This window comes from Martes martes, assembly GCF_963455335.1.
Source record: "Martes martes genome assembly, chromosome: 13".
Classification (NCBI taxonomy): domain Eukaryota; kingdom Metazoa; phylum Chordata; class Mammalia; order Carnivora; family Mustelidae; genus Martes; species Martes martes.
Window position 1 is genome coordinate 59,317,025 of NC_137901.1, and position 24,279 is coordinate 59,341,303.

At 42.0% G+C, this 24,279-nt stretch overlaps 1 protein-coding gene across 4 annotated transcripts in view; it reads right to left on the reverse strand.

Moving 5' to 3' along the window:
* The window catches only part of PIEZO2 (piezo type mechanosensitive ion channel component 2), a gene marked incomplete at its 5' end in the record, with an annotated part of 454,715 nt that overhangs the window by 359,744 nt on the left and 70,692 nt on the right, over positions 1 to 24,279 (reverse strand). For all 4 annotated transcript variants that reach the window (XM_080822189.1, XM_080822187.1, XM_080822188.1 and 1 more), the window contains one exon: positions 12,534 to 12,629. In XM_080822189.1, coding sequence (XP_080678315.1) covers positions 12,534 to 12,629 — 96 coding nt within the window. The remainder of the gene's footprint in view (positions 1 to 12,533; positions 12,630 to 24,279) is intronic.

The following is a 24,279-nucleotide window of genomic DNA, read 5'->3' on the forward strand; positions in this document are numbered from 1 at the left end:
AAAAAAAGACATCACAAAAAAGAGAATTATAGGACAATATCCCTGATGAACATAGATGCCAAAAAAAAAAAAATCCTCAACAAAATATTAGCAAACCAATTAGCAAAGCACCTTACCAAACAAAATAAAAATCATATGATTGTTTAAATAGAGAAAAAGCATTTTTATGAAGTTCAACATCCACTTATGATAAAAAATCTCCACAAAGTATATATAGAGGGAATATACCTCAAAATAATAAAGTCCATATATGAAACTCAAGCTAACATCATACTCCGTGGTGAAAAGCTGAAAGCTTTTTCTCTAAGATTGAACAAGACAAAGATGTCCACTCTTGCCGCTTTATCCAGCAGAGTCTTAGATGTCCTAGCCACATCAACCAGACAACAAGAAATAAAAGACATCGAAATTGAAAATAGTAAAACTGTCACTATTTGCAGATGACACGGGACTATATATAGAAAAAACCTAAAGACTTCACTGGAAAACCATTAGAAGTAATAAATGAATTCAGTAAAGTTACAGGATTCAAAATTAATATACAGAAATCTGTTCCATTTCTATACACAAATAATAAGTTATCAGAAAAAAAGAAACTTTAAAAACAATCTCATTTACAACTGCATCAAGAAGAATAAAATACACAGGAATAAATTAAAGCAAGGAGATGAAACACCTGTTCTCTGAAAACTCTAAGACCCTGATGAAAGAAATTGAAGATAAATGGAAAGATGTTCATGGACTGGAAGAACCAATATTATTAAAACGTCCATATTATCCAAAGCAATCTACAGATTTACTGCCATCCCTATCAAAATGTGAATTTTTCACAAAACTGTAACAAATAATCCAAAAATTTAGTATGGAACCGAAAAAAAAACCCTGAATAGCCAAAGCAATCTTGAGAAAGAAGAACAAAGGTGGAGGTACTGTGCTCCCTGACTTCAAACTATACTACAAAGCTATGGAAATCAAAACTGTGTGGTACTGGCATAAAAACAGACACACACATCAGTATAGAAAGCCCAGAAATAAACCCACACTTACACAGCCAATCTTCAACAAAGGAGGCAAGAATATACACTGGAGGAAAGACTCCTCAATAAATGGTGTTGGGAAAACTGAATAGCTCCATGCAAAAGAATGAAACTGGACTACTTTCTACACCAGACACATGCCAAAAAATCTGAAATGGATTAAAGGTTTAAATATAAGACCAGGGGGCACCTGGGTGGCTCAGTGGGTTAAGCCTCTGCCTTCAGCTCAGGTCATGATCTCAGGGTCCTGGGATCGAGCCCTGCATCAGGCTCTCTGCTCAGCAGGGAGCCTGCTTCCCCACCTCTCTCTGACTGCCTCTCTGCCTACTTGTGATCTCTCTCTCTGTCTGTCAAATAAATAAATAAATAAAAATCTTTTTAAAAATAAATAAATAAATAGATAGATAGATAAAAGACCAGAAGCACAAAACTTCTAGGAAAAAAAAAAATTGGCAATAAAACTTCTAGGGGAAAAAATAGGCAATTAAAACAAAACAAAACACACACAAAAAAAACCCTCCTGGACATCAGTCTAAACAATAGTTTTTTGGATTGGTCTCCTTAGTCAAGGCCAACAAAAGCTAAACTAAACAAATGGGAATATATAAAACTAAAAAGCTTCTATGTAGCAAAGGAAACCATCAACAAAACAAAAAGGCAACCTACTGACTGTGAAAAGATATTTTCAAATGATACAACCAAGAGTCATATTCAAAATATATAAGAGACTAATACAACGCAATAAAAAAAAAAAAATCAAACAACCCAATTTAGAAACGGGCAAAGGATCTGAATAGACATCTCTCCAAAGAGAACCTGCACATGACCAACAGATACAGGAAAAGAGGCTCAATATCCTCAATCCTCAGGGAAATGCAAATCAAAACTACAATGAGATATCATTTTTGGTGTGTACATGGAGGAAAGGGAATCCTCGTGCACAGCTGGTGAGAATGTAAATTGATACAGTCACTGTGTAAAGCAGTACAGAGGTTCCTCAAAAAATTAAAAATAGAACTACCACCTGATCCAGAAATTCCACTTCTAAATATTTATCCAAAGAAAATGAAAACACTAATTCAAAAAGAGATATGCATTCTATTGTCACTGCAGCATTACTTAGTCAAGATTTGGCAGCAAACTCAGCATCCACTGAAAGATGAATGGATTAAGAAAAAAATACGCACACACTATAGATACATAGTGGAATATTACTCAGCCATAAAAAGCATGAAATCTTGGGGCGCCTGGGTGGCTCAGTGGGTTGAAGCCTCTGCCTTCGGCTCAGGTCATGATCCCAGGGTCCTGGGATCAAGCCCCGCATCGGGCTCTCTGCTCAGCAGGGAGCCTGCTTCCTCCTCTCTCTCTGCCTGCCTCTCTGCCTACTTGTGATCTCTGTCTGTCAAATACATAAAAATAAAATCTTAAAAAAAAAAAGCATGAAATCTTGCCATTTGTGCCAACACAGGTGGACCTAAAGGATACTGTGCTAAATAAAACATGTCAGATGGAGAAAAATAAATACTGTATGACTTCACTTACATATGGAATCTAAAATAGAAATGAGCAGCAGACTTAGAGAAACAGAGAACAATCTGGTGGTTGCTGGAGGAAGGTAGGGGATAGACTAAATAGGGGAAGAGGATGTAAAAGTACAAACTTCCAGTTATCAGAAAAATAAGTCATGGGGATGCAACGTAGAGCATAGGGAACATAGTTAATAATATGGTAACGACATTGTACGGTGATGGTGGTCAGATGGATGGAGGTGATCATTTCATAATGTAAATGCTGAGTCACTCTGTGTTATACACCTGAAACCAATATAACAGTGATGTCAACTACAATAAAAACTGTAGGAAAGGATCTATGATTTCTAGAGCTCCTTATCTACCTATTCAGCACATATCCCAGAACTAGGTTCCCATGAACACGACCTCCCCACATGTAGGTCTCTCAACATTATACCTAAGACCAGTGTCAAGGACTCCCGAGAATGTAAGGAACTTGCCCAAGACCATGCAGTTAATAAATGGCAGAGCTGGATTCATATCCTAGGGACAGAGAGCCTGTACTGTCTACCTTACTATATCCAATTGCCCAGTACAAGTCCCGACATGGCGGGGGGGGGCACCCATAAATGTTTGTCAGATGAATAAACAAAAGAATGGTAATTTAAGGATGAGGTCAACAAACTGGTATCAGTTCAGGTGAACTGTCTCACTGTAATGATAGGACAGCATCTGAACAACAGCCAAAGCCATATTACAGGTCTGGTATATCATAGTCAAATAAAGCCAAGACGGCGGCACTTCTGAAAACCCATCCCTAGGCGTAAGATAACATGACCCAACATTTCCTGAGCCCAGAATTACATGTATATTCCCCGAAAGTCCCTGTGTCTGACTGAGCAGGGTTTGCCAAATTCAAAACAATAGAATATTACATCTGTACCATCCCCAAAGGACCTGTAATAAATGCATTAAAAAATCCAAGAAACAAGCATCTCATTATTTTTGTTAGCACTCCTGTTGGTGGTGAGCTGATATGCATAGTAAAACACCTAATAATTTACTGAATTAAATATTTCCTTGCTTTTTGCTTTATTATGACAAAATAAAATATAGTAATAATAAGTCTAATGGTATAAAGACTTAACAGTGTTTTTAACAAAAACCAGATGCAAGCAGTTTTAAATATCTGCTACTATTTCCTCTCTGACATCTAAACACATTTTGACAAGTTAGCAGACCTCGTTGACTCTTCATGTAGGCAAACTGAACATCATTCTTCTTTTCTTGGGGTGTTGTGAGTGATTCGGGCATAGTCCATCCTGGGTGAGAACCTCAGAATAAGGTCTTTTGATGATGATGGTTATTTTACACACGCACGTGCGCGCACACACACACATACACACACACACACACACACTCTCTGACTTCTTATGGTTAGTACAGTACAATTTCGTCCTAAACTAAGACCCTTGTTCAGAGCTGGATAGAAGAAAGTATCTTTTTTCTCCCCTATCATCTTAGAATAACTTGGGTGATTATTTACAAAAGTTAACTCAGCCCACTAAAAACTTCACTTACTCACCATCGTCACCAAGGCACAGTGAAGCCTCCCCTTTACTACCCTCCCTAACTCTATCCCCCTGCCAAATGTTGAAAGAGATCCCAATGACCAGAAAAAAATATGTTCTTAATAACTTGTGTGTGCAAATGCAAGGAATTATACCAGGCAAATTGGTACCTTGCTCAAAATAACAAAGCAAAGTGTTTTTAGGGAAAAAAAAATGTATTTCAGGGGCTCACTCCTTTTATCACAGGGAAGAAAAATGTCTCCTCCACAAAAACCATATATTGAAAAATATTGGAGGGCAAAGCCAGAAATGGTTAGCAATGTGCATTTCCATTATCCCTCTGGCAATCTGACAGGCCTGGACACAGAAGTGGGCCCACTACCCATGCCTCACCTATTCCAGGAGGAGTTAACCATCGTAACTGAAGAGACAAAATTTAAGAAAGATCCGCACAGACACCCAAGGTCCTTCCCTTTCCCCCACCACTGGGAGTTTTGTTCTGATCTCTCATGGGGTTGCCCAATCTTGGTGAACATTTGGAAAGAAGGCCCTCAGAAGGAGAGACAGGAACACAACTTTGTCTTTAGAAATAATTACACACCTTAGACAACAATCATCTCTATTTGCCTTAATATGTGTGTGTGTGTGTGTGTGTGTGTGTGTAATGTAAACATTTCACGTGTGAACTGATGAGACGATGATGCTTCTAAGCTATTCTTACCGTAGGTCAACAGTAAATATTGCCCAGAGAGTGCTGTTGTCTTATAATTTGGAGAATTCCTATTCAAGTAGCCCCCAATAAGTAAGTGAGTGTACTTATTGAATAGTGCTAGTAAGATAAGACACTTTTATCTACCAGCCTGTAAAAGAACACATTAGCAAAGGTAACTTGCTGGCAGGACCAAGCAAACAGACAGAAGCAATTTCTAGCAAATAGCAAATTTCACACTATTGCTAGATGTATACCTCTAATATTAGAACTATTATTTATCAAGAATATATGAAAAGATGTAAAATTTCCTGTTGGAACCAACTGAAAAAGGTTCTGGATGCTGAACATTTACAGAGTCAAAACCTCAGGATTTATGGTCAGGTTCATGAAAGGAGGCAGTCTATCCCAGCTTTAAGGGGAAGGACTCCTGTGGACACATGGAAGGATTTGGTGAACTGGGATGGCAAAGGAGAACAGGCACCTAGACTGGCCAAAATATGACTAAGTCTCAATAATGTGGCTTACCCACATGCCTTAACAAAAAGGACATAGTCATAATACCATTACCTTAGTATATGGTATTCCTAGTTTGTTAAATGGATTTATAATCTAGTTCACAATAAGTGTGGGGTTTTTTCCCACAGAAAAAAGGAACCACTTTCCTATAGAATGGAGGTTCTGCCTTTTCAATAAATCATTTTTATATCTTTTAATTAAATTATTATATAGGGAGTGCTTAGCACAGTACCTGTGACATAAAAGTTGGTTACTTTTACTATTACTAACACCTTCTGTTCAGCCACATCTCTAGATATTACATCTGATTCTCTGGTCTGGGTCAAGAAGACACGACTTAACTATCAGAGTCAAAATTCCAGAGCAAATCTAGTAATCACTGCTTCCTTCAGGGTTCTTCTCATCTGGGTATCTCATTTCATAATGACCTCCTAGAGGTAATATATCCTTACATCTACATGTATCCATCACGGAAAGATGTTATGTGTATTTGTCATTTTGGGGTATCAACAGTGGTATTCTCACTCAAAGAAACTTTAAACCTCATTTATAATGAAGCATGACCTTCAGATACTTTGTTTATACTAAATACTCTGGGTTTTATCTTTTTTTGTTTTTCCTAAAATTGACATGACTAAATTCATCATCAGTTTTTTCCCCCCCATTGGACTTGACACCCAATGTTGTACATATCAGACCCACTTAAGAGGACAATGGTTTGTTACCATTGAACCTACTCAAGGCAAACTCTTTACACAACTGTAAGGAAGTAGTGTGAGATTGGTTTAGAGAAATGACAGCATCACTGAGTAAGTATATGGTTTCCAAAGACGACCTCTTTGCAAGAGGTTATCTCATTCGATGAGATATGATATCTGTGTGTTTGGGAGGCTACTCTAGTGAAGAATGCTGTTTTCTTCTCCTTTTTATCCTCCATAAATCCAAACACAGTGCTGTGTAAAGGTTGGTCTTCCAATGAATAGTTGTTGAAAGAAATAACCAGTCACACTTAATAAGATATATTTTCTAAATAATGCAACACGTATGTCATCAATCTGCTCCAATGCAAATTCAAACACCTCCTTTAAATATACTCAAACTGTTTCTCCAGACCAGTGTACACAGAACCTGGTAATCTATCAGCCAACAAGTACTTATTACGTGACTAGGTTTCCCTTGTCTCTTGCAGGTCTCCAGAGGACCTTGTTCTGTCCTGGGCATGAGTCAGAACAACATAGTAGCTAGGAGGGCACAGCCCCCCACAAGACACCTGTGTGTCCTAGGGCCTGATTCTCAACCCACCTGGAATTCAGTCTCTGTCCGTAAGGATTTTTGATAATAGTTTTTAATAATAGTAGCAGCCCCCTCCAAAGGTCATTGCAAGAATTAAATTAGTTCATGTATTCGAATAATAATATGCACTTAGCAGATAGAGCTATTGGATCTCTATTAACACGCTGCTTGACTTGCATATTACTTAGCAAGGAAGCCTGGAAATCACATAATTCTTAACTAAATATTTAGAGAGCACTAGGAAAAGTCCTGAGATAAATACTGGTGATGGTCATACATACGAGACTGAGATTTCAAAATCTTGCTCACTCTGATGTTCAAAGTAATGATGTTGTTCTTCATAATAATAATGTTATTATTAGCCAATATATACCGAGCATTTACCATGCTCTTCTTCCATATCTCATACGTTTTATTACTTAGAGTCCAACCAAACAAAATACAACTCTTCCACCATATTGGCTGATGTGGTCTACTCAATAAGCAGTAAGATATAGGAGACCCGTGTCTGGTTAAAGAACTTAACAGCTCCTCAACTTCGAATGTCTGGGCTGCCAGCAGCTAATTATTTACGAGTTCCTCTTTAATGGAGTGCAGTCTCAATCTGAATGCAAAGCACACCATTAGGTAAACAGCAGAAAAGGATTTATTTCCCTTCCTACAGTATTATATGCTTAAGTAAAATGCCTATAATTTTAAGTAAGAGCATAAAACACCTCGATTTATTAAATTTCTTATGATCCTCTGATCCCAATAAAATTTAGTATAGCAAATTCCCATGGTCCATTCAACCCTAAGCTTTTGTCTCTGAAAGACAGTTATACATAATAAACCGTTCTATGATGTTTGCTACTATGGATACTGAGGTAAGCATAGGACTATAGTTGTTTTATAAATGTTTCTAGGGGCGCCTGGGTGGCTCAGTTGGTTAAGCGGCTGCCTTCGGCTCAGGTCATGATCCCAGCATCCTGGGATCGAGTCCCACATCGGGCTCCTTGCTCAGCAGGGAGCCTGCTTCTCCTTCTGCCTCTGCCTGCCACTCTGTCTGCCTGTGCTCGCTCTATCGCTTCTCTCTCTCTCTCTGACAAATAAATAAATAAAATCTTAAAAAAAAAATAAAATAAATGTTTCTAAAATGAGGGACTCTGAGAATAAATTCATTCATTCATTCATCCCATAAATATTTACTGACTGCTTATTACACACCAGACGTTGTTTCCATGTCCTGGAAATACAGTAGTAAACAAAACAGCAAAATCTTTCCCATCTTGAAGTTTACATATTAGAAGAGAAAGAGACTTAATAAATAAATGTATTAAAGTGGGGCTCTGGCTCAGTTTCAGGTTCAACCCTAAAAAGCTGAGATATCAGGCTTCCCTAATTTTCCAATGAATCCCATGGAAAATTGGGGTTCCCTGCCCCATGGAAGATATGAGAGAGAATGTTGGAGAAGCTGAGGGAATTGAATATTGTAGAAAGATTTCCAAGCCTAGTGAGAGCGACTTCCAAGAGATGCCCTGTGAGCTCAGGGGATAGGCTTCCCTGAAATACAACTTGCCTTGGAAATTCAAAGGGCAAGAAGAGAGGTGAGGGTCCTTTGAGGGAACTAATTGCACACTGACCCATGGCAGATCAAAGGTGCCTGCTCTCCATGGGGTGGTGTGCACACCCGTGTGTATGTGTGCATGTGTATGCATGTGCGCGTGTGCGTGCGTGCGTGCGTGCATGTGTGTGTGTGTGTGTGTGTGAGTCCCTTCAGCCACCAATTTCCAGTGAAAGATTCCACCGTGCGCTGTTACAGACAAGGCCTTCTGAGGGCTGGGGAAGTGTCTCAGTCCTCAGAGGGGATTCCAAATTTCCACCTCAGCCTCCTGCACACAGTGGCTTAAAAGAGTTTCTGACAGGGGAAGTGCCTCCAGGACATGTCCACCTGGATCGAGTTTTGGGGGGCGGGGGGGGTGGTGATCACTGTTAAGTAACTAGGAACATTTTGCCTGGTGAAGAACAGAATTAAGGGAAAGAGGATCCCCTCCACCAGCACCCCTCACATTTGAAAAGCTATAGGTAGTTTACTGACACTGAACATGAAAGGGTCTCATTTGATTCACATGACTAATAGGAAAAGTGCCAGTCTTGGCCTGTCTGCACAGATCGGTTCCCTCACTTCCTCCTATGGTTCTAAAAATGCCCAGGTGGCTCTTGTTTCCGAGTTCTGCTCCTGACCCTCCCCGTTCTTCCCCCCATTCCTCCCTGCTCTGCTGAGACCTACGTCCCCCAACCTTCCTCTTGACTTCTTGGCTCTTCCATCGTCTTTGGTAACCCACCCCCTCCATCACATTTCCTCTCAAAAGTAGTGGCTTGTGGTTTCTGGTTAGGTCCCGACTGATACAATCCTCCTAAGATAATTACACCTCTGAAGATCTTTAACAGAAAAATGAGAATTCTAAAATCCTAGATTGATAAAAGACCCACAAAATGATGTCGTCGAAGCCAATCCCATCACAATATGACTATAATCTAATTATGTTGTCTTCTAATGACTATAACCCTCCAGCCTCTGTTAATCCTTGCTTTCTTGCTCTGGGTTGAGTACGACAGCTTGGGTATCCCTATGCAGTCAGGCAGACTTCAGGTCTACCCAAGAGAGAACCACCTAAAACCTCCAGAGGAGACAGGCAGCTGCCCCTCCCATCAGTGACTGTGAAGAGACAGCAGGCACATTGTGGAAATGGCCTCTATCCACCACTGGTCGCCAGAACATGTTCGGTGACTCCTAAAAGCGCCTCCCACTCTTGCCCCAGTGGCTCCAATGAGGCCAAGCCACCATGCTTACTCTGATTTTTTCTTTTTCACTTGATACCATTTCAGCATATGACTGCTAACTGCCCCCTATCGTCCCTCCTCTAGGATGCAGTCGTCTCCAGCCTTATGGCAAATCTCCAGTAAGTCACAGGCACGGGGAGCATGCCCACAGCACTCTGATATTTTGGGTGCTGCGGAGGCCAATGCCATCAAAATAAGTAGACATCCTTGTCCCAAACCACAGTGGAGACACTGGGGTTTACATTTAGAACTATCCCAGGAACAAAGTCACAGGAATACCCTCCAAGCTACAACTGGGAAATTCTCCCTCCACATGCTGGGCCCTCTATGGAGACACTTAGAGGGAAAAATAATCCCACAAGAGAAAAATAAATCCAACATACTAAAGGCAGGGCAGAGGGGCACAGAGTAACTTTTACACATCTGCACTACACTTCCAATACAGGGTGTGTGTTGGGCGGGGCGGGGGGGGGGTTTTCCAATGTCATTTTGTGGTCCTGGTAATGGCAATGCACGCAGACACCTTTGGCTTCAGAGGCAGTCCGAATCACTTGTGATGTCAGGCAGACTGTCTTTGAGCAGGTTGTGTGGAGGTTGCTGACAGTTCTTTCAGTCTGACAATGTACTCTTTTACCAATTCATGAGAAATGTGCCTGAACATGAACTTGAAGTTCCGAGTATGTGTGAGCCCACATCTTCCAGAAAATCCACACGGCGGTCACTCTTCCAGACCCATCACTGCCTGCATCCATGCCCCGTCGCCTGCGATGTCCCAGACGGTGCACGGCCAGAAGTCCCCAGCATGGGATATCTCAAAACACAGATTTATCAATGCCTGGACTGCAAGTTCCACATGTCCAAAAAAAAAATGTGTGGGACACCCTGTCCTAGAGACCGCCTGCATTTCCATAAACAAATAATTAAATGAGGTTCTGTTGACTATCAGTCACACTGCTTGGCACTGAAATGCAGGAAAGAGGAAAGTAATGGCAACACTGCTTCCATAATCCTAACTGGAAAGATGCCTGTGGGTTTCCCTTTTGAGCCCTGGGCTTCCCTCTCCAGCACCAGGAGCAGCACCAGCAGACGCGTGTGGGGGGTCGTTGTGCTTTGTTTGTGCACTGACCTAGTCACATTTTGTTAACTCAGGATATTGCTTTACACAGAGAAGAGCTGCTGTTTGCTTTTGATTTTATGTTTCACCTCTGAGCTTCCTGACATCAGTCCCCAGTGCACCCAGCTATAAACAATGGGCCGACTATCCCACACTTCAGACGTAGTCTTACACCAACTCCTACAGGTACGGAAGCACCCCGACGGAAAGCAGGGCTGGTGAGCCGGGAAGAAGGTAAAGCCGGGTGCCATCCCCTAAGTCTGAAGGGGAAAATCCCATTATCTGATTTCCAGATAAAAATAATAAGTAGACACCTTGATATAAAAGCAGAGATAATTTAATTGAATCTTCTTTTTTTTTTTAAGATTTTATTTATTTATTTGACAGAGAGAGATCACAAGCAGGCAGAGAGGCAGGCAGAGAGAAGAGGAAGCAGGCTCCCTGCTGAGCAGAGAGCCCAATGTGGGACTCCATCCCAGGACTCTGAGATCATGACCTGAGCCAAAGGCAGAGGCTTAACCCACTGAGCCACCCAAGTGCTCCAAATCTCCTTTTTAAAGCACTTTCTCCTCAATGTGTATGATACCTTCTTTTTTTTGAAACATGAGCTCCAAGCCATGAAATACAGCTTGCCTGTATGTTAATCATCTTGGCTCCGAAGCCCAAAACTAGTCTGTTTCAATGTCTTTGCTAATGTCGAACTGTCCAAATGGGGATAGACTGTGTGTGGTCCCATGAACAGGGATGTTGGGGTCTAACGAGGATTTGGATACACTGACTTTTCTCCAGCTCCTCTTTACTTTTTGCATTAAGGATTTAAGTGACTTGGAAGAGCTGTCACTCAGGTTCTTCCTCAGGCAGGAAAGTCATCATCCTAACTATTCAGATGTGGAAACATAATATGCGTTATAAATGCAATAGTTAAGAGGGAGGTGGGAAAGACAGAGCCGTTCTTTGCTGTTCTGGGTACGCCAAGTCTTCACTTCTTTTCCTGAAGAGTCACCACCATGAGTTGAGGACAACCAATGCCCTTTCCCATGCCACGCGGTCAGTGGGGTTAAACACAACTTCCTTTTTTTTTTTTTTTTTTCCAGATTAGTATACATACAGTGAGCCATCACAGACTCCTAAGACACGGGGCACAGTCCTTGTTTCTCATGGTATTGTTTGGAAAACTAAACTACTAAATTGATCGGGTATGGTTTAATGTTTATACTCGTGGAAGGACTTCAAATATATAAATTCACAAGCCAGACCATGCTTCCTAATGAGAGCCTTCGAAGAAACAGTCACATTCTTTTCTGTGCCTGCAGAGTCTTGCAGAGCAATGGGAGATGGATCTAAAATTTTGCAGTGACATGCTTGAGAAACTATCCCTTGGACTCGGGTTACTCTCTTATAGTACTCATTGGAGGCATATGTAAGAGATCTCAGCTGATGTATAAACAAGTCATGATGGGACGTGGTCTTACCCAGCTCTCCTGCTTCGTGGCTTGGAAATGTAAGACGATGCTGTGTCTCCTTTCCATCTCCTGCCACATTCTCCCCAGCAACCCAGTATGCAAAGCGTGTGCCAAAGTTGCTCTACCCTCTGCCTTATTTTATTGAAAATGCATTGAGTTCATTTCAACTAGCCAAAATGTTCCAGATACATCACAGGCCTGCCAGTGAAGACCTACTCGGGAACTCATATGGGAGGACAACCGTGTAAGGGACAAAAACATGTCACCAGCAAGCTCCACCCTACTCAACTTGTAGCTGCCCAAATTCTTCATGCCCGCTCCTGGCTGGACCAGCGTGATGAACAGACAGCATCTCTCCCATCAGATAAAGATGAACCAAACAGCCCAGCAAAATGCATTCAGAGTATGGTAGGGATCATCACATTACCATTACATGGTAATCCATTACAGGGTACCATCCCATGGTAGGGATCATTACATTTCCATCTCTTACCTTGCATTGTCGCTTTTGTTGGTTCTGAGAACAAAGGGATGAGCAAGAGGTAGATGAGGTAGACAAAGGAGAGCCCATTGTACCGGAACGCACATGCTGCAGTTGGGAAGAGAGAAGAGAGGGAGAATGTCATTAATAATGGCAGGCTGCTGGGCCCAAGGTGCACAGACCTGTGTGGGTCACTGCATCAGGGACCGCTGGATCCAATGGCAACCCAAGTGGGTATGTCAATTAGGAAGTAAAAACTTAGCATTTATTCTGTGTTTATCACTATGTTGAACATCATGAGAAATGCAGAATTAAAATGCATGACCCCTGCTCTTAAAATCTAGCCAAGAAGGCAACACCCATAAACTACTTGAATGAAGGCAGTCCCAAAACAAGTCATAAATTGGAGAAAGCTGGAGAAATTAAAATGGCTACAGAAATACAGAGGGCAACAGGACTGGTGAGGGTTTGGGATGTTCAGGTAAGGCTGGCCACAGAAAAGAGGAGACAGAAGAGAAAGAAAATAGAATATTTGTTCAGAGCTCCATGGCAGGGCTTTTCACAAATTATCTCATTTAATCCTCATTTTCTAAGTTAGAAACGCTCAGGCTCAGAAAGACTCATAATCATTCACCTGAATCTCCCAACTAGGATTTGACCAAGTTAAAATTAACCTTGGGTCTGCCAGGCTCCCGACCCCATGCTCCTTCTTCTGCATCACTTGTCCTAGAGCTAGAACTCCAGAGATTTGCTCCAAGGGGGTGCCTTCCCTCTCCAGATTCCCATTTCCCCAACTGTGAAGCGGACCTGATAACTGTTTCTAACTCATAGACTCATTCCAAGGAATAAATAGAATGATATATCGTAATACTGTAGCTCAGCATCTTAGGCACAGGAAACCCTCAAAAACACCAGCCTTTACCATAAACATCCTCATTATTATCCAGGGAGAAGAAAGCGTGCAGTGTTCCATGCAGAAAGAAAGTGAGCACATTATAGCAATAAAAAAAAAATTTACTGGATGACTAAAGAAAAACTAAAGATGAGAAGGACTGTGAATGAGTCTGCAGGATGAGGAAATTGGTTCAGTGATGATGCAGGTGGAAAATGTTGGAAGGAAAGATGGTAGAGAGAAAATGGAGGGCAAGAGACATGATACCCAGACAGGGAGATCGGATCAAGAAGTTGCTAGCTCTAGAGAGGATTCGAACACTAGGAGCATGGCATAAGCCAGCCCCCAGCCCTTGATTCCAGTGGCTTACTCCCGAAGCAATGAGAGACACAGTAGAGGAAAGTGAGGCCTAGTGTGCTAGGGAAGGAGGCAAGCCACAAATGGTGCTTTTTCATTCCAAATGAATCATGCACATATTTGTAGCTTTTTTACCATTATGGGCATTCCTGACCTCCTTCATGAAAGATCCAAGGCAGGAAGAAACTTTCACACTATTGATGGGGCTGATAGGAATATATATAAATGAGACAATGTACAAAAATGAAAACATATGTTTGAATTGTCTTTGTAAGATTTTTTTTTAACTTCTGCTTCTTATTTCTCCCCCATAGTGGAAGCTCCTTAAAAAACAATTCAAATATATCAGGGGATTCATTTAGTCGCCAAATATTTATTGAGCATGTCCTACATGCTGGGACCCACAGAGATTCTTTTCTACCTCTGGGAACTTATATTTTGGGGGAAAATGTATGGTAAATAGCAAACATGATAAAAAGTCAATCACAAGGAACCCTGGAAGACAAGCACTACGTGAACAGGAAGTCAGCAGGGAAAGGGGGAGCAGGGGGCCCTGGGGGGAGGAGGACTGGCTGCAGCATTCAGGAGAAGCACTGAAGGTAGACTGTTGTTGGGAGAAAGTGAGATGTGGGCCAATGGGTGAGGTGGGTGAGCCTACGGACAGAGCCTCCGTGGGTGCCAGAGGGGTCTTGGAGCTGAAGAAGGCCTCACCTATGTGACTTGCCCCAGAGAGCCCCACAGGGAGCCCGAGGTGCCAGGAGAGTCCCAGATGAGGACAGATCATGTGGACTTGCAAGAGAACCGAAGGCCACGGCGGTCACTTTGAGGTGTCAACTGAGTGCCGGCTGTCACCCTCAGTTCAAGTCTGCAAGCCAGGTTCCTGCCCCCACCCGCAGCTCCACGCCCCACCGATGCACCAATGCATACCCCACGTTCTGCACTGCTGCCGAACTGAACTGCCAGCACCTTCCCCATGTTTTGCTGCTTCCTGCCTCTAGGTCCTGCCAGCACTCCTCCCTCCGACTGCAACACCTTCCCATCCTTCCTCCACCAGGCATATTGCTACAGGGCTCCCAAGTTTCCTTTTCTGGGTCATAGTCCATGTCCACAACCTCCCCAAACAGATGCATTTCACTCCCCAGTGCCTTTTCCAGAACACTTGTCATTCAGTGTCGCAGGCTTTAGTTAGATCCCCATGAGCAACTCTGCTAGCACCACGGCCCAGGGCAGGAGGTACTTGTGCCCAGGTAAGGAAGGAAGAGTGAATAAATGAATGAAATGGAATGAGAAAGGCATGAGGGCATGTGGGAAGGAAATCAGGGCATGGTCACATAACGTCACAGCTGACATTTCAACAACAATAAACAAAATAAATACCTAATTAAGTGGAACGTTTCTTTCTTTTTAGTCTTAGGCTGTTTTTGCAACGTTGAAATTAGTACTGTTCAGCAAATTTCTGGGTATTTCTGAGTATTTATGGGTGAAAACTAAAACAGAACTCACTTGTATGATCACAGCACTTTAAGAAGCATTGTCAGGGACCCATCTGCTGGTAATTTAACTCATTAATAGCTTACAGCAATGTGCTTGTTCTGTGTCAAGCCCTGATGGGTACACTTCATGTACGTTAACTCATACTATTACTATCCTCCTTTTACACAGACCATTGTTACTCCCTTTCGACACATGAAAAAGCAGAAAGCGCAACTAAGGAACCAGGCGGTGGTCTGAGCCTGGGAGTCTAGTGCCCAAGGATGCACTATCACTAGGAAGCATCATGGCCCCAGCATGAAAACATGTCCTCACCTGTCCGTCCTGCCTCACCTGTCTGTCCTGTCCCCAGTTAACCCTCAGGGGTTCAGTGAGCCGGAGCCCAGCCTCCACAGGATGGCAAAAGCCCTTGTATGGATCTTGCTGTTTCTGTTTTATAACCTCATTCTGTAAGGTTTCACATTATGCATGGTGGAAATGTATTTACTGAGGAAATTCTCCAAGATTAACTTCGGGGGCAGGGAGGAAAGGAGCCTGCTCTTGGTTTCCCACATCGCAGCCTGCAGTTATTATTTATAGCAAAGTCTGAAGAGCCCCAGGAGAGGACAGGGACAACCCAGGGTGACAGGCAGCCTCCAAATGGTCGCCAGTCATCGCCACCTCCTGGTTGTCACACCAGGATGTCCTCCCCTGCTCTTGAACATGGTCTGGAACTAATGACTCATTTCCGGCGAATAGAAACTGTAGAAGTATCGCGATACTGCGATACTGCGTGGCAGCCTCTATCCTGGGTGTTCCTCTGCCTCTCCCCTTGCTCACTGTCAAGGAAGGCAGCTGCCCCGTTGTGAGTTGTCCCAGGGAGAGGTATATGGCAGGGGACTGTAGTCGCTAGCCAGTAGCTAGCCCTCACCAGCAAACAGCCACAAGAGTTCACTTGGAAGCAGCTCCACAGTCAGGAGCCTGTGTCCTCACCACCCCCTTGGCGGCAGCCCTGTGGGACAGCCTGTGCCAGAGGTGCCCTGCCACCAGCCCCCCAAGCCACACCTGGCTTCCTAACTCCCAGAAACTCAGTGTGTTGCTTTAAGCTGCTAAACACTTTGGTAATTTGTATGCAGCAATAGATACCCAAACTTAAAAACAAAACAAAACAAAAACAAGCCACTTGTAAAAACCCAACTTCATTTATTTTTGCCTGAAATTATCCCATTTGACTGATGACAGAAGCCCAACTGCTGAATTCCCTACTTTACTTTTTATGTATAAAGTTGCTACCCAAGAGCTCCCCCAAGCTGATGGGGACTTCGAATGACATTTCTAAGGGAGTTATCCCCATCAAGGGCAAAAATATGCCTTTGAACTTGTCGATAAAACATATTTGAGCTAGAAAAGCCTTCGAAGGCAAATAGCAATGGTTCCTTTATCAAGCATGATGTTGTCTCTGTTCAGGAGCACATTCATTACTCTTCCTGAGGAGCTCTCTTACTCTGCTGCAGAGCATTCCTGGATACCCCACACCTCTCACTCTCGGGTCACCTGGACCTCTGCCCTCTGCCTCAAAATTCTGACTCTTGACAGTACAGTTTTTTGAAATGCACACCAAGTTGTTCAAAGGAGAAAGATTCTCTGATCTGGTAAATAAGGCACTGCCATTTCCACTATTCCTACCTGGTTTTAACACCACCACCATCCCCCCCCCACCCCCAATCATGTGGAAACCTCTCCAAAGGGATGACAACAGTTGACAAGAATTTCCCAAACAAAAGAACTTGCCAAGCCTAGAGAGTTCACAATTACAAACTGAATCAACAAGTTATCAAGTGGAGTGCTTTATAAACATTAATACCATCATCTGAAATGTAAACAATTGACCTCGCCTCATTAACAAACTTCATTTTCTAAAGATAAAAGCTGGTAAGCAGTTTTGGCAAAAACTCTCCAAGAAGGAAATGATTTGACTTTGACAACTTAGTTTACCAAAATAGAAAGCGCAAATCTCTTGCATATACGAAATTGTTTAGATGGTCATGTAATATTTGTAAAAATACTTGATTGTAGTTTGTGTACAGATCTTCCCTGACTTACAGTGGGGTTACACCCCAGTAAAACCAAAGTACGTTTAAAATATCCTAAGTCGAAAATGCATTGAATACACCTAACCTACTGAATGAGTATCATAGCTCAGCCTAGCCTGCCTTAAACGTGCGCAGGGTGCTACAGTTAAACAAATCATCTGACACAAAGCGGATTGTATAACCACATGTTGACTCATTCATGTAACTGACTGACTTCCATACTGAAAGTGACAAACACAATGGCTCTATGGATACAGAATGGTAAGAATGTAACCCTCCCGCTTGCTCACTCACGGGACTGGGAACAGCTGCTGCCGCCCAGCATCATGGGAGAACACTGCACTGCAGGTTGTGAGCCCAGGAAGAGATCCAAATTCCAAATTCAAAAAAAAAAAAAAAAGAAAAAGAAAAAAAGCTTTCTATTGAATGCATATTGCTTTTACTACCCTCGTAAAGTCTAAAAATCACCAAGTCGAATCATCGTCGAGCCAGGACCGTCTGTATAATAATTTCCCCATCATTACAATAAGATCATGGAGTTTATGCACACTTTGATTTGCCTTTCCATAATAGTTGAAGGCAATAATTTTAGATTATGTTATTAAAGGTAAGTGTTCTCAGAGCTGAATTTTTAGCCAGATGTGATCTCCTACCTCTTTCATACCCTTTAGCAAGGCCAAACAACATCTCACTATTAATGGCCTGGGAGACAATGCTTTAAATGTTTCGAATCTCCATTTCAACTAAGTACGTTCTAAATGCTCTTTAAGGCCTCCAGGAGCTTTGTTTATTTTAACAGTTGCCAGAGGAGTAGATACACAGCACTCAGAATAAGCAACTTCAATATCAAGTGACAAAGAGTTCTGTCAATTCCGTGAGTCCAAAAATTTTTGTTCGTTCGTACTTTTAATATTTTTCCTTTTTGACTCAGAAGCGATCAGTTGTTTTTAAAAGGATGTCCTCTCGGAATCCTGGTTATTTTATTTTTTAAAAAAATGACAACAAGAGAATCAATTGCAAGTATTTATCATGGACCAGGGGGAAAAAAATTAAACAATGGTAGGTTTTCCCTAAGGAGAACTCTCAAAGAAATGAGAGACAGGACAAAGGCTGTTCGGTCACCTGATTCATTGCCTATTTGTGTAGAATTCTTTTCCCCAGTATACACTCCTGTGGTTTATATCCGGTTAAAGTTACAAACGTCCGAGTAAGTGGTGCTTTAGAACCGACAGTTAAGACCCAGCGCCCTGAGCTCTTCCCGTTTCCTTTATGTCTGACCTGCACATGGGTGAGAGGTCTTGTCCCAGTAGCTTCCTTTGGGAAGTTACAGAAGTAATTTCATCAAGAAGGTCTCTTCCACTACAGCGCATAAAAGCCAAGACATAGGCTTGAACACTTATTTTTATCAGGCTTTTATCAGGAAACACCTGCATTATATTCTTCGGGCATGGCCTAGGAACGTTCATCCATTTGTGCTACAAAAGGCTAATAGAAATAATTTTCAAAGAAGGAAATATGTTATCCCATTGGGGGAAAGTCCCTATATTTTAACATTACATGTTGACCCAGAGATGTACGAATGGTGACTTTGGTGCTGGGAGTTTGTCAGTATAAACGGAATCTGTCAGTCCTGTATTTCTCACACTTCAAGAAATAGAAGTATCCCACCACAAAAAAAGAAATAGTGATGATGGAGGTGTTAGCTATACTGATGCGGGAAACAAAGGCAGAAGAAAAGTTATTAAATTTCCTTACTACCTAGAGCCACTGACAAGTCCTTGAAACAGGCAGAGTGACAGTCCTCTAGGGACTCAACTGCTTCCACCTTAATACTTTGCTAAGGGCAAAAGGCAATCCTAGCCTGACCGCCCTCCACCCCCAACCAGGATCCTGTGAGTCTACTTTAACATATAAAAATTCCTTTGGAAACTTCATCTCAAGCCTCCAAGATACATGCTGGCAATCATTCCCAAGCATATGGCCCACGGATATACATCTGAAGGGTCTCATGACTAAGGTTTTATTAGACAGTAATAAATGACATTTCCCAATAACAGCTAGCCCCTCAAGGTCCTCACAGCAGCTCTTTTGCCCATGGGTCCTGTCCCCGTGCTTTAATAAACCACCATTTTGCACCAAAGACATCTCAAGAATTCTTTCTTGATGGTCAGCTCCAGACCCTACCCCACTGAACCTCACTTATATTCTAAAACTTCATCAATAATCACAGTGGTCTTCATTTTGCAATATATATCAAAGCAACACACTATATACCTTAAACCTACACAATGTTTTATGTCAATGATATCTCAGAAAAATTGGAAAAGAAGAGAAATATGATAATGTACATTAATTTCATTAAAGAAATTGGTTAAAAGAATGTAAATTTAGAATAAAGCATCAAGGACAATAAGACGTTTATTGTAAGGGTCTATTCAGCTAGAGCGGCCCCACCCCGGTTGAACTGCCATTTTGTTGTAAAACTTAAATTGACTCTGCCTGCCCCCCCCCACCAACTTACTTAAAAACAAGTCCCAGAAACCAGTCCCAGGTAACAAAGCCCAAATACAAGGGTGGGTCAGGCCAGGTGGAGACATCCGATCAGTGCGGAGGCACATACTGTCTCCGTAGTTACCAAGGAGTATGGGCCCCTTTGGGTACCTTTTGGGCACCAAATCTGACCAAGGTGATAGGCTAATTCAAATATCTACTAGGGTAAATTGTAATTCAATTGGTCACTTATGTGTGACCTAACATGACTGTGCACCTTTCTCTGTGTGTTACAATTTCATTGGCCACCTGTGCATGGCCAGGCCCAACCACATGGCCTTTGCCCTTAAAAGCTAGTTTGTGGAACAGAGAGAGGTCCCCCTCTCTGCAAGCCAGGGTGGTCCCGAATGGTCTGTTTGACGGTTGGTTTGATTCTTGATGCTTGGGGGGAAATAAAGCTTTGCTTGACCTTCACTTTGTATCAGTCTCGCTCCTTTAATCACGGACCCATTATTGGGGTGATGAGGGAGCAGGAGGCTGGCTGAGGACAAAGCAAAAGCTGGCACCTTGCACCCCCTCTCCACCCGCTCCCCTAGGTAATATGTGTGACATTCCTCAGGCATCCCTGACTGTCATAAAGGAGAAACAAATAGTTAACTTGCAGAGATTACAATCCTGCAAGACAGGAGTCTCCCTTGGTTTACAAATGTCCTAGAGATCTACAAACAAAGAAGTTACCTTATCAATAGCACAATTTCCAGAGGCAAATAACTCAGTTCCTCAGGCCCTAATAAACAAAACTGAAGGAGGCTGAGGTAGAAGGAAATGTAAATAAAGTTAAATCTCTTCTGAACCTAAATCTCACTAACAAAGACGCTTGATAGCAGAAATGTGACATCCCACCAGGAATCTCCCAACTATCTTGATGTTAATGGCTTGCCAAAAAACAACATTGATCAAGCCTCAAGACCTCTGGTATCCCTGGCACCTTGTAGGCCCCCTTCAGCATATGAAAGCTCCTTTGAAACCCCCCTTTTCGCTCACCTTCCATAACCTGCCACCCCTCACAACCCAGGGCAGCAGCAGCTCTTCCTGCCCACAGGTCCTGTCCCCGTGCTTTAATAAACCACCATTTTGCATCAAAGATGTCTCAAGAATTCTTTCTTGGTCATCGGCTCCAGACCTCACCCCACTGAACCTCACCTATGTTCCAGAACTTCATCAGGGGGACCCAACACTGGGGACCCAGCATTATAAGGTAATGGATGGCATGGTCTTAGAACCAAATTGTAGCAGAAAATCATAACCATTACTAAAATTTATAAGCCAGTTTAAGGAAAAATCAGATTGAAAGCATCTTATTTATAAAGGATAGAAGCCTTTGGTCTGTGTTTTCTACTTATGCAAAATAACCGGGAGTACTATCTGTAAAATATGAGTTGAACCAGGAGTCACTAAAATCTTAGTTGGATTTTTTTTTTTTTTTGGCCTATGAATTTAAACAGGCATTGTCTTTTAAATTCTTATAAAAAGGAATGATTCTGTTTTCTGTTTTAATTAATTGAATATACATCAACAAATATTACTAATCATATTGTTTATTTTTTTTAAGATTTTATTTATTTATTTGACAGAGAGATCACAGTAGACAGAGAGGCAGGCGGGGCGGGGGGGGGGGAAGCAGGCTCCCTGCTGAGCAGAGAGCCCGATGTGGGACTCGATCCCAGGACCCTGAGATCATGACCTGAGCCAAAGGCAGAGGCTTAAGCCACTGAGCCACCCAGGCGCCCCATATTAACAGTTTAAATGAGTTTTCTAAACTCATCCTGATTGTACAGTTTGCATAAGACAAATGAAAGAATACAGTGCTCTTTTCCGTCTTTTACAAATTTTTATATGTTATTCACCATTTCATAAGTTTCTCCACAGAAATTTGTCATATTTAAACTGCAAATCCTTCCCTGATCATGCTAAGGAACTCCCTGGGATCCAAGAGAATCACAGCACAGATCATCTCCTGTGATTGCAAATGAGGAAACAAAGCTTTTATGCTAACAGTTCCTTAAGCTATCTGAAAAATTATATTAGGAATTAGATCCATTGCATTAGGAGTATGAAGAGCCTTGCATTTAAATCCACAGTTCCTCAGATTACGCCAAATAATACTTGCTCTCTATAAGACATCAGGGTGGGCGGGTGAATGCGGACAGAAGTCAGACTTTGCAATTGTTGATTCACCCACTCCTTTTGGTAGCTTTTTTTTTTTAATCTGTGAAAAAGGAGAGTCAGTGTTTGCAGACTGGGAAACCTAGAATGAAGATGAGGCTAGCCTGCTCAGATTCATGTCACTGTGTTTAGTGATTTAGAAATCACTCCTTCTCCTTTGTACTCACATTTATTCTCTGGGGAGGAAGGTACCTTTTAACTCAGTCTTAATTCACTTCTGTCTAACTGAACAATTTACAAAGCTAGGGGTCATTATACCTCTCTAGCAGTCTTTTACTAGCAGAACATAGACTCTCTTTTTTAAGTTTTCAAATTATTGATCACAATGAACCCTTAGCCTGTAAAAAAGATTAATTGTGAGAATTGAAAAACTTATTTTCCTCAGTTAAAACATTATTCTTAAAGAGAGCTGATTGTCATTCATGTTTAATTTATACTCACTTTTCAGTTCCAGCTTTTGACTTTTAATTAACTCTGCCTTCATGAACTCGATCTTACTTATTTTTAATTAATGCTACTTTTCTGTAATTTTCCCACAGGTTAACTTCTCTTCCTAAAATTTATAAACTCTACTATATTACAAATTCACTATAGCAGGGTTTTTACATCACTGGTCCCCTAAAAAATCTCAGAGAAGTGGTCAGGACCCTAACCGTAAAGCAAAGCTCCTTACTCGACTTTTGCTTACTTAGACTTGATAATCTACAACCTTTCACAAGACCTTTACAGACTCATGGAGACTTCAAATTTTTTTTTTTTAAGATTTTATTTATTTATTTGACAGACAGAGATCACAAGTAGGCGGACAGGCAGGCAGAGAGAGAGGAGGAAGCAGGCTCCCTGCTGAGCAGAGAGCCCGATGTGGGGCTCGATCCTGTGACCCTGGGATCATGACCTTAGCCGAAGGCAGAGGCTTTAACCCACTGAGCCACCCAGGTGCCCCTGGAGACTTCAAATTTAGAAACTCACCCTCCACCATGTGGGTGTCAGTATCTCTAAACTATTAGGTTGAACCACTGAACTAGACAGGTCGTAAATAGTTAAGTAGTAGCAAGTTCATAAGAGTCAAACTGTGTTACAAATGAAAAATAAACATCACTTCCATTTCAGAAATAGGAGAATGAACCACAATGCCATCCTATCTGTAAGCAACTTGAGAGAGCAGCTATGGAAAGGGAGGGTGGGGAGGGGGTTGGACAGCCAGGGCAGGAACACTGATGGGTACATGTATAAATGTAGACTTTGTGTAAGCGGCAATGGCTTTTTAGTAACAGGAATGATTTATCGCCTGCCACACGTTCCTTCTTTGAAGGACTTAGTGAACTGAATTTTGTGTGTAGGCTTCCCCTGTAGCTTGCAGAATATTCTCCATTGTTCTCGGTAGCATCCTTTGTGGTCTGACATGCACACTAGCACAAGAAGAAAATCAATGCTGTTCACTAGAGTAAAGTCAAGTTTCTTCCGTCTTCAGCACACAATGCTGCTTGGTGCTATACTTTGTTCAACAACAAATATGGCTCAAAACTGATGAAAAATGACCATTTTTATCTTGACAAATTTACTTGGACATCCTGCCTGCTTCTTCCTGGGAACACCCTCTTCCCTGCCATCTATGGGCCTATTTTTTATTGGCTTCCAAGTATTTCTGGTGCCAGAGAAGTAGTAGACACACCTTTCGTGGCATGAATTCAGCCCTTGACAGTGTCTGGGCTTTATGCTTATGACACCACACTAATGAGGAACAGCTTCTGACAACAGTGTCAGATCCTCGCTCCCAGAGCAATATCCAAAACAGCAATGAATTGGACTAATGCCTCAAGATTAGCCTCTTCTGCCAAATCTCCTTGTTCTAACTACAGAAACTTTGACCTTGGATTTAGTCCCTTCTTTATCACTTCAAATGCTGATTGCCCACAAAATCTGTCTCTGAGAATGGAGTGGGTACAAAAGAATCCTTGTGGTGAACAGACCAAAGAGATGTTTGGGCTTGCCTACCCAACCACATCCCACTCCACAGACAGCCTTGGCCTCTCCTGCTCTCTTTCTTACTACTCTTCTTTTCCGTAACCATGGACATTCTCCTGCCTTATAAAATTAAGGTACTTTAAAAATTGTTCACAGGGTGCTCTATTTGGAGACGAGAGTAACAATTCTGGTAATGTGTTTAAGCTTACTCCGGGTGTTTTTGTTGATTCACAACCTTGACCCGATAATGCGCTTGATTTTTGGT